At 35.6% G+C, this 17,949-nt stretch overlaps 1 protein-coding gene across 1 annotated transcript in view; it reads left to right on the plus strand.

Moving 5' to 3' along the window:
• PGR (progesterone receptor) overlaps positions 1–17,949 on the plus strand; it is a 38,207-nt gene that overhangs the window by 10,433 nt on the left and 9,825 nt on the right. The window contains exons 3-5 of the mRNA XM_049823142.1: positions 6,451–6,567; positions 14,388–14,690; positions 16,076–16,220. Coding sequence (XP_049679099.1) covers positions 6,451–6,567; positions 14,388–14,690; positions 16,076–16,220 — 565 coding nt within the window. The remainder of the gene's footprint in view (positions 1–6,450; positions 6,568–14,387; positions 14,691–16,075; positions 16,221–17,949) is intronic.

Raw genomic sequence — 17,949 nt, forward strand, 5'->3', positions numbered from 1 at the left:
TTGTTTGATCCATTTAGCAAAAGAAAAAACTGACAGAGGACTGTAAGACTACATGCTTAAAACCAGCAGACAATGGAGTAGAAGAATACTGAAAGTTTGTTCTAAGTAGAATTACCTCAAAATTTACTTGTAAATCTGTTCACCAAAGCAAAATACACTCTAAAAAAATACTAGGTTTGACTTAGGAATGAACATTTTATGGTTTTACATTCTTTTTGAACAAAACATTTTTACTCAACCCTCTTTTTTCTTGACATGAGATTAGGGCAAAGGAATGAAAGACTAGCTTCACAAAGATGAAGGAATTACTAGCACCTCTTATAATCACAAACCCCATCACTGAGTACGTAAGGCAGTCACATGGGATATGAGAGCTATGTTCGTTATCTCCTATGCCTGAAGGGAGTCAAACACACCTTTCTCTCCTTGCAGCCCTGACCGCCAAGCTGTTGGGTGACTTGGGATGCAATTGTTCTTTATTGTTTTCACTTTGAACTATATTATTGTGAAGAAAGGAATTCCACATTATTTCGGCTAAAAGAAAATTCCAGGATGGAACATATTCACAAGTCATTCTGCTATCTACTCTTTGCCCTCTTTGGTCCATTGAATCCTAAATTCTTTGCTGTGAAGCAGATTTGCATCAGTAGCAGGTCTTTATACTAGTATAGACTACAGAGTAGTGGTCAGGACACCTGCTTAAGAGTTGAGAAATACGAATTTTATTTCAATGGGCAAGGAGGGAAATTGAAAGCAAGTCCCCCACTAACTACTGCACTTTTTAACAAAAGATTATGCATGGTAAGGTCAGTGGGGGATGTGTTTTTTGTTAAGTTGTTGAAGTCTTAAGTCTCACTTCAGGGACTCTTATTTTTAGAGAAAATGTTAGCACAGAAATGAAATTGGTATTACATGATTAAAAAACATTATTTGAGATGTGTGGAATCTTGAAGACTGTAATCGCCTGTAATGGCACACAGGGACACAAAGTGTATTTTCAGTATTACAAACTGTGTAGTATAGATTCCTGGTTCTCTAAGACTGAAGCTCATGTAAACCCACATAGTGAGAAGTAAACTCAACCCACATTTGCTGTTTTGCACATTGAAACAGTGTAAATAGATGAGTGTTAGATTTAGATAAGAGCAAAGGTCAAGTTAGCTGTGTTTCCCATTACTGATGATGAACTAGGCTAGACTGTTTGCTTAGTTGTGGAAAACCTGACTCTCAGAGCAAGTACAGAGTAATCCTTACCCCGGTATATTATCTTAGCTTCCAGAAGTCAAAGTTTTACTTAAAAGCTACATCTACACCTTTATGTTTAGTATAGGTATACAGGTGAACTTGTTTTCCATTTTGTCAGCTTCCACAAGAATCCCTGACGAGGAATTCCAAATTCAGTTATGTTAAAAGAGTAATTGCTCTGTTTTTTTAAACGTATTGATTTACTTGGTACTTTTGAGAAATATTGTAAGAGGTAAAGCACATTCATAGTAAATTACTGAGCAAAACCTGGAGGCTAGCTCTCAGGAAGCAAAAAGCCGACATTGGGAGATATTTGGCAATAAAATAATTTACAAAGAGATGCAATAGGTATCTGCAGTTTTTAGACAGAAATCTAAAACTAGACTAAATAAAACACTGATATGTTTTGCAAAGAACAGTCCCCAATGGTGGGGATAGGATGATATTATATGAAAGCATTGCCAGTTAAGAGTGATACAGGGAGGCAGAATCACGTATGGGAGAGGAAAAAAGATTTGAAAAAGTACTTTTATTTGCAGATAGGAGGAACTCAAGAGTTTGCAAACAAGTGGTTTGCTTCTGTGCAGGGTGGCAGCAGTTCAGCACAGATGCACTTACCCAAATAACTGATTGTTTGCATCTGATACCCTGGGTGTAGATAAAGCCTTGTATTTTCCATACTTTGCACATCTGCAAAGTCTCTGCAACTCATTAGTTTACTGGAGTGATATTAAGTGACTTACAGCATGTCAAGTGAGCTAAGTTAATAGTGCAGTTTTTAAAGACACTGTATGTGCTACTTCCAGCAGTATTTGGATTAAAATGTCTCAGTGCTGGAGTATGATCTGTGCAGCTTTACTCATAGCAAAACATGTGATTGTGTTTGTGTGTGCGTTGGCATTTTGACCACTTTCTCATATAAACCTGCCAGTATAGCAGTAGTCATTACAGTACTTAAAATTGTATTTGCCGGTTTGCATTGGGACTTCCGCCTTTGCTAACATGAATAGACTTTGATGGAGGTTAAGAAAAATGCTATCCTACAAGAATCTGGAACATATGAGTAATAGATGAAATTGTCTCTGTATTTTGCCCATATTCTCAATCAAATCTAGGTCACAAGCTGATATCTTGATCTGTTGAGAGAGCTACAACATGCACTTTCAAAAAGAGGTGAAAAGTAAACGTGTAGGAAACGTAATGTTAAGTGGAGACCTCTAAGAAAGTGGCAGTTGCCAGATTAATATTTTTATAAGAAACACAAATACCAATCTTTACTTTCTGACCTGTGCTCTAGTGATTAGACTACTATCCTGTTTTTTCTGGGTTTTTTTGCGTGGTTATAGTGATGGTAGTTCTAGAAAAGATACTGAATGACAGGCTACCAACTGAACAGGAATTTTATCTTGACGGGAGTCTTTGGATACTTCGGTAGTGCATGTGTTTAATATAACTGCAATGCTCACATATTGAAGCCAATCATTTAAAATATAGGTGATCCTAAAGACTGAGATACAGAAAATGTATTTTCAAATAAATGTTTTGGCATCCCATGAAAACATTCCAAACAGCTTCATCTAGCAAAATATTGTCTCATAATTTTTAAATTAACCAAATATCTGGCATGTTTCCCATTTCTTACACAATCTGTCCTTCAGATGGTTGCTGCCCCTTAATGTCAAGCAAGGAGCAGTTTCTCAGAACCCAGCTCTGCACAATGGTAGAAGTGGTTTCATATGAGAACATTTACTCAGGTTTATCTATAGATATGAGATCCAACGAGATGACTGAGATAATAAAAAAATGCCTGACAGATAAGACTATGAAAAATACTATATAATTGATCCTTATGTGTTTTCCAAATAAGTTGCAGCTGAATCAGAATGAATGGAATACACTTCGTGATGGGAGGTGTTGTGGAGAGATTGGATAGAGGCGAGCAGAGTGGAAAACTCACATGAAGGTGTAATTCAAGCTCAGGGTATGACCGTGGCTTTTTTTGTAGTCTTGAAAACAAGGAAGTGGTTGACAGTAAAAACCAAGAAGGGCCTGAGCTTTTATCACCATAATGTCATGGGAGAGTTGGGTTGGCAGGGTTTTGGCTTTTTTTTGCTTCTTCTTTATATGCTATTATCATGGAGGCTTTATGGAAGCAATAAACTAGGTGAAGACATAATAAGAATTACATCATTGGTCATTATTAGATTTTTAAATACAATTTATGAAATAAATAGGAATGAAATAATATTCTCTTTTTGAAGATCAAAGCAAATTCTTACTGTGCCTAAATTCCAATAACAGACTTAATTTCTTCCATGGTGTGTACTGGACAGAGCAAATATTTAATCCTGTCTAATCTTAAACTCTAGAACATACGAACATCGAAGAGTAGTTTTGATAATTGTGATTCATTTACAATTTCTTTTGAAAAAGTGAAAAAAGTTGTTCAGTCTTGGATTTATAATAAGGAGTTTGTGAGTTGTTACGTAATGATGAAGTAATTCATGCATTTTCAATTGAAGTGAAAGTAGGATCTACCGATAACCCCTAAGTGATGCAGAGAGTTTTTAAGAGCTGTAGCTAAACTTAAATGTGTAACTGTAAATTGAAAATTTTACAATTTGATTTGTGATGCTTAATCTTAGGTGCCTAATATTTAAACACTGTTATATAAACAATACAGGCTATTTAAATGTGTATCAGTATAAATCAAGCTATTAACTTTTGTTTTTCCAGGTAATTTCCTGTTCCAGCAGGAACAGTGTTGCAATTGCTGCTTCTACCCAAACTCCGTAGCCTCTTTCAGCAGTTAGAGCACGCACTTGGGTGTTGAGTACGCAAATCACATACTGACATCAAGAAGAATTCTAAATACTGACATAATTCTAGAACGTATAAATAGTGTTCCCTGAGTGCCTGAAGAGTAATATTTCACACGGTATTCCGTTTCGTAGATCAACATTTTTCTATGTCATTATAGGGGGAAAAGTACAACTTGAATGCCTATAGCATTGTGAGCTGCTTGTGAGCATTTCCAGCCATACTGGAAATACATAGTCCATTTTTTGGTCTTGCAATGGACATGAGTTATATGGACTCCAACCATGTTGTGTAGACTCAAAGGATTCCCTAGAAAAGAGGTCCAGAAGAGATACCTTTGAGGGCACCAAAGAAAACCCCCTAAACCAAGATACCAACAAACAAAACTTAACCTATGCTTAAGTGTTTCTTTGTGAATTACATTAAAGCATCAGAATGCTCCAGAGTAGAGATAATCTGATGCTTCATAGATTTTAGTTAAACGGAGTTTTAAAACTGTTGTTGCTTATCAAAAGACTGAATGCCTTTGTGGCTAGTAAAGGCAAAGCATGACAAAAAAATATTGCAAATAATCCCAAGGAAGATGTGTTCAAAATCAGTGTTTTGCTTCCTGATCTGCTGCCAAAAGCAAGACAGATTTTTATTCATTTGGTTACTTTTGGTAGTGTTTCCTGTAAGAAGGAATCCAGGATTAGAATTGATGGGAGAAAGTAAATGAGAATTTCTTCTGATTTACTGCATTGCTAAATACTTTTTAAATGCCAGGCAATGTGTGAGGCAACTGTTTTTATTCACCTGTTGTTTTCTAAAAAAAAAGAAATTGTTATAAAAATGAATTTCAGGCAATTAGGTTTCTTTCACTAAAACGAAACAAGTTGTTCTTAAAAGTGTGGGTAAGAAGTAAATTAATGATCTAAATACATGTTAGCACAGAAACAAATACATTGTTTCACGTGGTTTAGCACTAGCTCTTTCCTTTTGTTAGAATTCTTCTTTCTCCTGCATTTTCATCAGAGGATTCAGTTTCAGTTTGTCTTTTTTCTGTGGAGAAAAGTTATTGGTGAACAGTTGCTCATTTCACCATGTGCGGAGAAAGGACAGACGAGTGTTATAAAGAAGGCTGAATAACAGCATCTGAGTAGAATAGTCATCTCAGATTTGTTTGCTACTGGTGACATCAGATGGCTAACTCAGAGTAATACTGATCTAGGAATTAGCGAAAATTTAAAAGGTTTGGTATTGATGTCTGTTATATTTGAAGGTCCACATCTACAATAGTTCATGAAGGAAGTGTCCATGATATTGGTACTTCTGTAGTTTGTCCATACTTTTTTGATCCATTCTGTTGCTCTCAAAATACTTTTTTTTTGTTTTCATGCTGTCATGCTAGGTACTGGTAAGAAACTGGAAATACAGAATGAGTAGAGGATAGTGTGCACAAACAGGCAGGATTTTAAAGTAAAACCTTATAGGGTAAACCTGGAGTTCATTTGAAAGGACATGTGAAAATCAGCTTTGATTTATTCTTACTTATGTACTTACTTAGCTTTGTTTACTTATGCAAAATTAAAATCAATCACAGAAATTATCAATATTATACTAAAGCATAGAAGTATACTTTTCTTCATTCTCTTCAAGTGAAATTTGGAAGTATCATTGAAATTTGTGTTCAAAAGAATGGCAGGCTATCAGCTGAATTTGATTTTTTTCTCTGTTGGAAGCAGATTCCATTTTAATACAGTAATGACAGGCTCTTCCTTTCTGAGTCCTTCAGAATTAAACAGTAAATTAAGAGCTAACCTAAACCAAAAAGTTACAGCCGCCTTCTGTTTGTCCTTTTTGGCTGTCTTGGCTGCATCTGTTCAGCTGGTATTTCAGCAGGTCTAGTACAAAACTGCTTCTCCATCAGAGATAATTTACTCTGCTTAAAGGGCTCTTTTTTGCACTGGTCCAACTTCTTCATTCAGTTTCCTGTTCGAAAGTCCACATCAATCCAAGCAAAACTTACTTAAGGTCTTTAAATCAGGAACAATAACTTAACAATAACTTAAAAATAAGTTTGAAAGAAACAAGTCGGTCTGTTCTCATGATTGATTTACTTAAGAAATATTGATAGTATAATAATGTAAGCAGTTCACACTGTCTGCTAATTATTTTGGAATTTTGTAGATGGGCAGTTTGACTCTTCAACAGGCCAGATAAATTGTTATATTTAAATAGTAACACATGATTATTTGAAAGTTAGCATAAAATGAAGGAGTCCTTTAATGGTTCAAGTATTTATTTATTTTTGAATCCTTTGTTATTTTTGCAACATTTATACACAGAAATAATTTTGTCATGTTAGAAAACATAGTATTAATCCTGTTTTTCTCTTGCCTACAGGGCAGCACAACTATTTATGTGCTGGAAGAAATGACTGCATAGTTGATAAAATTCGTAGGAAGAACTGTCCAGCATGTCGCTTGAGGAAGTGCTGTCAAGCTGGTATGGTCCTGGGAGGTAAGCTGCTTTTCAAATCTCGTTCAGAAAAATAGGCAGTTAAGAACACTACCTTCAATCTGTCAAGTTTAAACAACAGTACTTTGATACTGTAAAGGAAAGAACCACATTAAAATGTTATTTTTGGAAGAATTACCTGATGTTTTAAAATTCCTTATAATTTTTATTTAATGAATCTGGAAATCCCGAAACAAAAATACCTTTCTGTAGGAATCTCTCTCTCCTAATGTGTACCCTTATACTCATTTTCTTGCAAGGGGGCAGGAATTATGTCTTTGGTGTGTATTTATTAATAATTTTTGATCAGAAGATTTGATTTAGGTAAAAAGAAGTAAATTGAGATCAACACTAAAATCAGGAATCACTACTATCCCCTTCTCTTTTCTGTTGTGCTCTCCATCATTGCTTCGAGTACATGTAGACAAAATTATATCCTGTTCCAACGAAGAGGGCCAGGCAGTGGTTGCACCAACACTACAGACTTCGCATACTAGATGCTGGGAATTCCCATCTTTGTATTAGTCTTGCTGTAACAGATCTGCATTCTTTATGTAACATTAATAAAAACTGAGCACTATGCCTTTGAAAACCTACAGGGAGAAAATGGTGTAGGATCAGGTAGTCCTGTGGCAAGTTTTGCTGTGCTAACATGCAGGAATGATGCATATTTTTCCTGTATTTTTTTCATATTTTTCATGAGAACTTTAGCTATATAAAGTTTTGGATCAGCATAAAGCTTGAAAATACATGGCTAAGACTGTAAGAAAATGGCTATATAAGGATGATAGAATATGTTCTCAAGGGGAATTAAAAAAAGGAAGAACAAAAACCTGATTTCTTTCTAATATAATTTATTTTAGTGCATCAAACATTTCTCTTCCTCTCTCTGCATTTTATGTATTATTTTTTATCCCTGAAGGAAGAAGTGGCATTATATACTGTGTGTAATTTCATTATCTTGCTAATCTGTGTTCATTCATAAATTAAAACGTGTATGTAGTTTTCAGACTGATACTTTGATGGCACAGCTGTATGCTTTTAGCTCCTGTACTGCCATATGGAGGTAGAGTAGTCTGCACACATGGCCATTGTGCCATTCTTACATTTTATACTTTTACTGGTGATGTGAATCAGTAGTTCCCAAACAGTGAGCAGCTGTTGCTAGCTCTTGGTACTTCATCTTCTGTAAGCGACTACTGCAGCTCCAGGGAAGAGCCAGTGGGATGAGAGGAGGGGGAGGCGGTACTGTGGAATGGACTCTATTCTGTGTTGTAACCCTGAACCTCCCCAGACCTTCAGTGCTGCTGCTCCTTCAAGGCATCTTCTCCAAATTGCATCCCTCTCACCCCACAGCACTGGAGACAGAGTAATGAGAGCCATCAATCTAATTGATGTTAGTGTCTCTCCCTCCTTCCCACGCCTCTGTCAGTCAGTGCCACCTCTCAGTAAAAAAAATGGAGCTGACAAGCATGATGGTGGCACTGGACTCGGGGAAGAGGGACAAAAGGAAAAGAACATGTCCTCTGGACCCTTCTCAGAGAGAAGTGGTGCTTTAGAGCTGCGAGCAGTGCAGTAGAGAAACAGTATTACTACAAAGGCCAAACCTGAAGCATTGTTTGCCCAGGTTTGGAAGAGGAGAAAGCCAAGGAAGCAAGGGTCCAGAGTGGGCTGTGGAAAATATGTGGTAAGAATGGAGACTCAGGAAAGGAGGATGTAGCAGATATAATGCCTGTCTTTTAAGGTTTGGGGCAACTTGTATGGTTGTCTTGTAAGGTTTGAGCAACTTGATCTATAAAAGAGGTCCATGCCCATGGCAGGGGTTAGACTGGATGATCTTTAAAGGTTCCTTTCAACCCAAACCATTCTATGATTCTAACTGCTGTAAATTAAAACAGGTAAAAATTCATTCCTGGCTGTGAGTTTTGCACAGCCAAGAGTTTGACGATGATCTAACCTGAATTTTCGTGTATGATAGCCTGGATAATAGCAATAACTAAGCCCCAAGTATTTTAACATCACAGGCAACACTGTTTCAACATGCAGAAGAGTGTGTGACTCGCTATCATCATCTAGTCCTTTTGCTCTAGCATTGTTCGCATAGTAATTCTACATAGGAAAAGTAGCCAGAAGGTTTGACTTCATTCTATATTTTGCATGTGTTTCTGGATGCTAGTTTTCCCAGTGTTTTTTAATATATACATTTTGCTCTGGGTGTAGGTACCTAAAATGGAAAAAGTTGGACACTTTTGCTAGCAATATTGATGAGATGGTATGTCATCATTAGTGTGTCTTGAAACCCAAACCTGAGGTTAAAGGTGGTCTGACTGTTAGTTCTTTATTATCATGTATGAGGAGAATAAAAACTTCCTCTTTCTCCTTGGATCAACTTTTCTTCTCAGCTATTACTAAGCAAGTGTGAATAGTTTATTTGTATTTAGTGTGAGGTTGTTTTATCTAGCCAGTTTGTTGTGTTGTTTTGCCTTTTTTTAAACATACCTAATCAAAGCCGTCTTCCATTTTTTGAGGAGACTGTTCCAGTCTAGTTCCTCTAGTTCTTGGAGGGGCATAGCATCTCATCAGATCTCTGCCCTGATATCCCCACCTGCCCAATCTTCTGGAAAGAAGTGATCTGGCAGCAAATAGTAAGTAGAAGAGAACAGTGGGGCAATGGAGAAAAGATAATATGAATGGAGCCAGGACTCTGGCATCTCTAGTTTTTTCTCAGCTGTATCAGGTTGAGTGTAGTATTTCAGGTTCTCTTAGTGATGTCAACAGTTCTGGGGGGATTAGGAAGCTAATTATTCTATGCAGGTTGAAATGGAGTGCTAAATACTGAAAGGAGAAGAGAAGACAAATGTAGGCAAAAAAATGAGGAAAACTGGAGTGAGATTGTGTTATTTGTAAATGAGCATTTAAAATCCAAAGCAATAAAAAAATCTCAAGATGGACTGTTTAAACATAATGCTCTTTCTACTGTTACTGTCATCTTTCTTGCTTTTGCTTTTCTGCCATTTCTTGTACTTTCTTTATTGTATCACATGAGCAATACTTTCTCCTCGTGACTTGCTGTGCTGATCAACACAGTGTGATTTATATATGGGGTACTACGGGGCTTAGATAATTTTCCCCAGGATGTAAGTGTCCACAAGCAAATTTCCAATTCATGGAACAAATTACATACTTAGATACATCCTTGATTATTTTAAAGGAATCAGAATTGTCAATATTTAAATCTTTTCTTGTGCTTACAGCCTAATATAGTTTAAGATTTTTTGTGCATTTTCTGATTTCTTCCATTCACAACTTAGATAGATACACTTTTGTTCGTTTATTCCTGCTGCTTATTTTCTTAAAGCTAGCCTTTCGTTACTAAACGCAGACCTCCAGTAATACTTAATCAAGGTGAGAAAGACTAAGAGTTTACAGGATGTTAACTACAAGATTCTGAACATTCTTATTACATTAATTAAATTACACTTCCTGCTGGGAGAAGTATATGTATCTTCCACTGAGTATTACTGAATGGCAACCATATGGATGGAGAATAATACTGTATTACATTGACAACAGTTCCATTTTCCGACCCTAATTTCAAAGCGATAAAATGAACCTGAATTGTTCTAAAATAAAGTGTAGTCAGTTGTAAGTAAACTATAGAATAGCAACAAATAGCTTTAGTTACCGATTTCACCATATGGACTGTTTCTTCTTTCTTAATATATGGAAGGAAAATATCAATGAAAGCATATATTTCATAATTCCTTAATTGTCATTCTCTATGGGAGTGTTAATTGGTTTTGAGTTTTACAATCTCGTAACTGGACATGTTAATCTGTCCTCTTTCTAATCTTCTACCTAATAGGATAGCAGGTAGCTGGGTCAGGTCATGGAATAAACAAATACCCAGTTTTTTTATTTCCTATCAGTGAATCTGTAATTTTCCCAGGCTGACTATCACAGATTCCTTGTTCAGCTGTATTGCTAAATTATCACTTTCTTCATTGTTTCAGTTACCTTTCAGTCTGCATTGCAGTGATTACATGCAGGCAAATTTGTATTAATTTTCCAGGTAATATTTTCTAAGGTAGCATCAAAGGGTTTATTAAAAACAAGATGTATTAATTCTGCTTTGCTGCTTTGTTCCTTTGTTTTGTATACACCCTCTTAAGGTGTACACAGCTTGTTCTCCTACACAGAACTCAAGAGCATAGTGACCTTAAAGTCAGAGCCATAGTGTTCTGTCAAGTATAATAAATTATTGACATTTTTCACCTGATAACAGGGTATGGAGAAGGATAGTGAGATGTTAGTTTTTTACTAGAAACCCAGCCATTTTAATAGAAGTCTACTATCAGTAATGTCTGATTGGTTCTGTATACCTAGTTTAAAGAATATTAAAATATAGAATTATGAATTAAGGAGAAAATCATAATATATTTGATGATGAGATTAAGTACATTTTATTTTTTTAATTTCTTGATGTTTTTAGGTACATGTAGTACACAAACACTATACACATGTTATTTATAGTAAGTGAGGGTAAGGGAACTGCTTGAGTGGTTGGCTATCTTAAAGTAATGAAAATGTTACAAAGAAAACATGTGCTATCTAAATATGCACAGACAGGTTTTAGTATTAAGATGAATAGTTGCCAGAATGGATTAGTATTCTTTACACATTTTAGGACTAAATAGAGACATTTTTTTATCTTACAGCAGGAACTTCTCTGGATATTTTTGTAAGCAGCAATTGAAAAACTAAGCTATTGTCAAATCTCTGTTTTTTTCTTTATGTCTTCAAGAGTTTGCGTTAATTTGACATAGTTTCCTTGTGGTAGATGGGAAAATTTACTGTGAGTTGTTAGTAGTCACCTCTCCAGTAGATAGGTAGCAAGTGGAGTTGCTTTACTGGTGGCTGTTAAGCAACATAATTAGAAATAAACACATAAGCAATTCTGCAAAACAGTGTGACATTAATTCTGATACATGTAATCACTTGGAAACATGGGCACTTATTAACTACTAACATTTCCATGTCATAAGCACTCTGTTTGGTTTCTTTCTTTACTTGTTCTCTGAACTGTAAAAGTATCTGAAGCCATTATTTCAGAAAACACCTGAAATCATTATTTATGAACTATCAAATACATTGTTCTTTCTGTTTCCTTCATGCCTAAACAATAGTTAGTGGGAAATTCCCAGCATGTTTAGGACTATGTATAGCTTTTTATGACAGAAATTGGCCTTAGGTCTATTGTTGTAATATATTGTCTATTCTTTTGGTTCAGCTGTAACATAAGGTCTAAGTTTATGTTTGGTTCTTTACTAAGGAGTCGCTAATCAGAAATATTTGTATACTTACCAGAAATGATAAAATGACCACATAACATTGTTGGGGCACTTGATACTAAGCTAATTAAACTCACAGTTAAGTTAGTGGGAGTATGACCCCTGACTTCATTGGATGATGAATGTTACGGAAGAGCCCATCGCTCATATTTATACTATCAATAAGGTGTGTTTGTTGAAACTTTGTTCAGTATACACCCTTTGGATTTTAAATACTGTCTTAATTTAAATTGAAGACTTGCACTTCTGTGTACAACTTTTTTGTATGTGAAATGCGTAAACATGCATATTTATGATGGGATAACACAAAATTATTTTTTTAAAAAAGCAGACTTTAGCTTTTTAGATTGTGTTCATCTGCTCAATCCTGTCTGGTTCACAAACAGGAAGATTGATTCTGCCTCCAGTTATGCCAGTGTATATCAAGAGTCATTAAAGTAATAGAATTTTTTCTATGTAAAATGTTTAGAAATGACATAAGAATCTTCCCATGTTTCATGTATTAATCTTGCTTGAAGTTATACTACCTGTGTACTAATGAATGTTTTGAAAAGGTCATTTTAATTCTCTGAAGTGTACATCCTAGGTCTTCCAAAATGGAGACACTGGATTTTCATAAAATTTGCTATCTTCTATGATATGAGAGCACCTGAAGAAAATGGAATAGACATGTTCCTAAGTAAAACCATTTTTGTCAAAGCTTTCTGTTTTAGTGTGTAGTTTGGAATACTGGGAGTTTCCAAAGAGGACTATGCTAGCATCTCTCAATTCCTTCCATAAGCAGTTCAGAATGGATTCAGAGCATGTGCCAAAGTTTAGGTGTGCTTCCCTGCTCCTGTGTCCTAGGGCCTCTTTGGTGTACTGGTTGCATTCTGACAGGGCAGCACTACTTTTAACTAAAAAAGAAGGCAGTAAGAGGCGAAGTCTTTGTCCCCGTCCTTTAGGATGTGATAAGTTCCCATGTCTAATCTTTCACTTGTAAATAAAAATACCATTTTTCAAGAGACAATTTGATATGCATGTTATGAACTGGATTTTAACTCAAACAAATAGATGCATGCTGTTAAGCTTCTATTACCTTCCACCTCCTCTACTTTTAGAGTGGTTTTTGCATATTGCCATTTTGTAATGCAGTTTCTCAGTGGTTCAGCAGTCTGATAGGCATGGATTTTCTTTTCATCCAGTGAAATTTGGTGCATCTCTTTTTCTATCGTTAAAGTATGCAACACCTCTACAAGTGAAAATATCCATGTGATTTCTGGATGGTTTTTGGAGCAAACCCTTCTCCCTCATTATTTTCTTTAAGGTTGAAACATGTAAACTTTTTCTTTTTCTTTGTTAGCAGAGTGATTTACCATTTTTTTTTCCATCACCCTGCATCTTACTGTTCCACCATCATTTAAATCAGACCATAAGTATCAGTATCTTTATTGCATTTTTTTATCCCTTTTTTCACAAAGCCAAACTTGTTTGGCAGAACTAATGATCTAACAGGGTTTTCATCACCTTTGAGGATCTATTTAAAGCAAATGTGTTCCATGCAGCCACCTCTACGTGGATTTGTCTTTTTATTGAAACTTGTAATATGGTAATTTATTGTCTTTGAGAGTTATTGTCTTTGAACCCCTGAAGGTTTGATTTTCTGTGTCTATATGGTGCACTGCCAGACTGTTTCCATGAGAGAAATTTGAATAGTTGCTACCTAGAGATCTGTATATTTCCGTAGCCATGCCAGATGCAGTATCTGTGCTTACTTTGGGAAAGCAGTTCAGCTATTTATTTTTTTTCAGTTAGTGTTCTTCAGACCACTGCAGTATGGAAATAAGAATTTCAAATACTGAGAAAGAGGAATTATTTTTTTAGAAAGTGAAGAGTTTTGCAAGTGTTGACATGTGGTTTTACAGTATTTGTTAGCATTTCACTCATTCCCTGAATTCTGTTTTCTTTCTGGTAAACAGGAGGAAAATATTACATTAGAGATTGTCAAAATAGAATTTAGCAATGAGACTGAAATGCCTTTATGGAACTGGAAAAAGGAATTTCTGTGTGTAGTAATTAATTACTAGCATTTTTGTTTCGGAGTATTAGAAAAAAGAAACAGTATCCTTAATTAACATTGAATAGAAACTGTATTATAGAGCCAGCTGGCTCAACTGTCAGCATATGATAGAACAGTGGGAACTGAACCAGAAAACACTTTACGAGGTTACTGTAACCTAGAATTCATGGCAATAATTTTAATGGGTGGGTGCTGTTCATCTCTTAGTGAAGGGAGGAGGATATGGAGGGAGAAACTCTTAAGAATTTTCCATGATTGTTTCTTAATTATATAAATAGTCAAAAAATAAAAAACTTATTCCGAAGACAGCTATAGTTTCCTTGTATAGATTAAAAGTGTAATCCAGCACTACTGGAAAAAATTTAATGTTTCTGGTTAATTCTTTTTAAAAGATCAACAATTTTCTTTTTCAGGTCGAAAATTTAAAAAGTTTAACAAAATTAAGGTTGTGAGAACATTAGATGTCGCACTCCAGCAGCCAGCAGCCCTTCAAGATGAAAGCCAGTCTCTAACCCAAAGGCTGTCCTTTTCTCCAAATCAAGAAATACAGTTTGTTCCTCCAATGATAAGTGTTCTACGAGGCATTGAGCCAGAAGTTGTCTATGCTGGTTACGACAATACAAAACCTGAAACACCAAGTTCCTTGCTGACCAGTCTAAATCATCTTTGTGAGAGGCAACTTCTTTGTGTAGTCAAATGGTCTAAATTGCTACCAGGTAATGGCACTTCTTATATGTCGTAAATTCTAGTTAAGCAAATACGTCATAGGATGAGCAGTCAAAAGAGAATAGTATTGTCTGCCTGTTAATTAATTCTTAACAAATTCTAAAATGATTAAGCTTCCACTTCATAAGTTAATATATCTGATCAAATACATTTTAATAGGAGGGTACTTTTGAAGAAATGCATCTAAATATTTAGACTCACTCGAAAACACAGCAGAAGCCTAAAAGAGTTCCTGTCTGTGATTGTTACAGCAGCCTTTCCATCCCAAATCCTCCTACTCTGTTAATTCTTTTGGTATTAAAAATTGTTTAGATTTATGCATATTCTTTATTCTTACTCTTATTAAAATGAATTTTTGAAAGCAACGGAGAAAAATTGTAATAAATAGTTCCAGTTAGGACTAAGCAGCTCACAAATAGACTGGTAATGAGAAGTAACTGAATTCATGAAGATTCCAAAAAATATCCATGTTATGTACGTACGTGTGTTGTATGGTCATAGGGGCCTGATCCTGTGATATATAAAAAACAATATATTGAGTAGAAAGCCTGGAAAATACAGTTTCATGTGGCCTCAGTGTGACACTAAACTGCTGCGGGAAAGGGTAGTGCCTATCACTGCTATTTCCCATTGCAGCTTGCGCTTGTCAGAACTCTTGGTTGAACTGATTCATCTCATTAAGTGAGAAGAAAACAAACATTATTTTTTTTTTGCCCTCTGTAGTTTTCTGATGGCTTCATGACCTGAACCAGTTCACTGAGGGGTAGCATGAATGCCAAAAACTTGCTTGAAGGAGGTAACAGGACCAGGTAATGAAGAACAGGACCACTGCTTTCAGTGGCAGGAAGCTGTTAGATTGACTCAGATAATTCATACCAATCCTTAAAGTTATCAAAGAGTGAAAGTTATCAAAGGCAAACATGCAACAATGTGCTTCTCTTTGGTTAAATGCAAGAAAGATATTCATATGTGGATGTTTATTGTATTACAACTGTATTTCTTGTTAAGAACGCTGAAGTCCAAGCTATCTATATTAAATAAGAGTTGGTTACAGTCATCATGTTACAAACTGTCATATTTTTACCAAAGGAAAATGAGATGCATTCCTATTCCCTGAAATAGTCACTTTTGACTGCTAACGTTAATTTTGGTTTGTTCATTTCAAAATATTGGATCAGAACAAAAAGACAAGAGGTTACCTATCAAAGTGAGATAACCAGTTATTATATAAACTTCTGAGACCTATGTCCCCAAAAGCACTTGTCTTTGTAGGTGTTCTCAGTTTTATAGCTCAAAGTTTTAATCTCAGAACACCTACTCAGCTGTTGTTTAAATGAAAATTATAAAGTATTTTAACTTCTAATTTAATTTCCAGGATTTCGGAATTTACATATCGATGATCAGATAACCCTCATCCAGTATTCCTGGATGAGTCTAATGGTTTTTGCAATGGGATGGAGATCATACAAACATGTCAGTGGTCAAATGTTATATTTTGCACCAGATCTGATTCTAAATGAGTAAGTAGACTCTGCATTTGCATAATATGAATGACATTTTGAACTTATCTGTGTCAATGAGAATGTGACTTCATGGAGGCCAAGATTTAATTCATTGCTTGTTCTGTTTCAAAATTAACAGTAGAGGAAAGTCCTCTGATCTTATTGAAGTTCAGTAACTTTGGGAAGGGTTTTGTGGGAATCCCAAATATTCTGTTGACATGGCCAAACAAAAGGTGTTCAAACAGTATTTTAATTATCTAAGAGAAAAATGAAAAAAAAAATGATGCTGTCAGAAGATTTAGCTGAATTCATCTGAATAAGACGTGAGTTAATGTTTAATAAATGGAACTAAGTGGGATTTTCTTTGGTCGTCGTTTGGGTGGTTTTTGGAAATAGTAAATAGTCAGTTTTGACACTTTCTGGTAAAACTCTGCTTTTCTTAAGTACATTTCTTGTTAGAAAATTGCAATAATTGAGCAAGAAGGATTTTTAATATCAAGGATAAAGTTAAGTGAGACTTCTCCTTTCTGGCTTGAGGGGGGGGTTGTTGGCTTACATTTTCCTTCACTATGCTGATTAATTCTGATAATCTTCATTTCAGCCTTTGTCAGTTTTTCAGCTCTGCAAATAAATATGGTCAAAGCTGTAATTTTAGTTACTTTGGTTATAGTACATAGGAAGTTTCCAGGAACAGTAAAATGTAATTTAATCTCCCTATTTATTTTTCTGTAATACATTTTTCTCAGTTATCTTTTCTTAAAATGCTAAAAGAACTACTATGAAGTGAGATGAAAGTTAAAGAGGTTTTCTTGTAAGACATATCTGTTTAAGGATTAAGAGGTGGATTTGCAGAAGATCTAGGCACCTGAATTTAAAATCTGTAGACCTGCAAGTTCTTGCCAGTGAAGCTCTTTGTAGAAAATACTCAGTGGAGCAGGCCCTGTAGCTCCTGACCTTTTCTCTTCCAGATGACTGTAAATCACTGTGAGGTTGTAGAGTAATGAATTCTTTCCTCTCCCATGTGTATTAATTATGCTGTACAAATTGAAATACTTTGAAGGCATGAGACTGAGAGAACTTCTGACTGTATTCTGTCCCAGCATAGTCTGTGATATATCTCATGGTTACATCCAGAAGTAACACAGTGAGGTGGCTTTAGGCAGTAATGGCATATCTTGGGGTATTACCCTGCATGTGGACCACTGCTCCCACCTTGTGAAGACAACTTAAGTACCTTCTTCCAGACCAGGGTAGAGATTTATGAACCCTGATTATAATCCCTTAGAAGCAGTTTATTTGCATCTCAAGACCACCTACATTGAGAAGGAGGTGAACTGACAACATACCCTTCTCTTGGTTGTAGAACTTCTCATCAAGGTCATATTAGAAATGGTATAAACAAAGAGTTAGACATGAAAAGTAACTGGCACACTAAATCATAGCTGCAACTATTTATTGGCAAATAAGTTAGCTTTTTGATCAGTAAAATGTAAGCAACTTCCTTGTCTATGATGATGTCTAAGATTGTACTTTCACGATCGCTTTACGCAGAAGTAACTGGTGAACATTGCCGAAAAAGTTAACTCCACCTGCCTCCCTGCCCCAGTCATGCATCCCCATGATTTCACTGAAGCTGGATCAAACACTGTCTGGCTGCACTGTCAAACAGATAAGGAAATTGTATGCTTGAGAAATACCCCAGAAAAAGCCATTAATTACCAGGTGGAGGTGATCCCTGACCTGACTC

This window comes from Accipiter gentilis, chromosome 19, assembly GCF_929443795.1.
Source record: "Accipiter gentilis chromosome 19, bAccGen1.1, whole genome shotgun sequence".
NCBI classification, from domain to species: Eukaryota; Metazoa; Chordata; class Aves; order Accipitriformes; family Accipitridae; genus Astur; species Astur gentilis.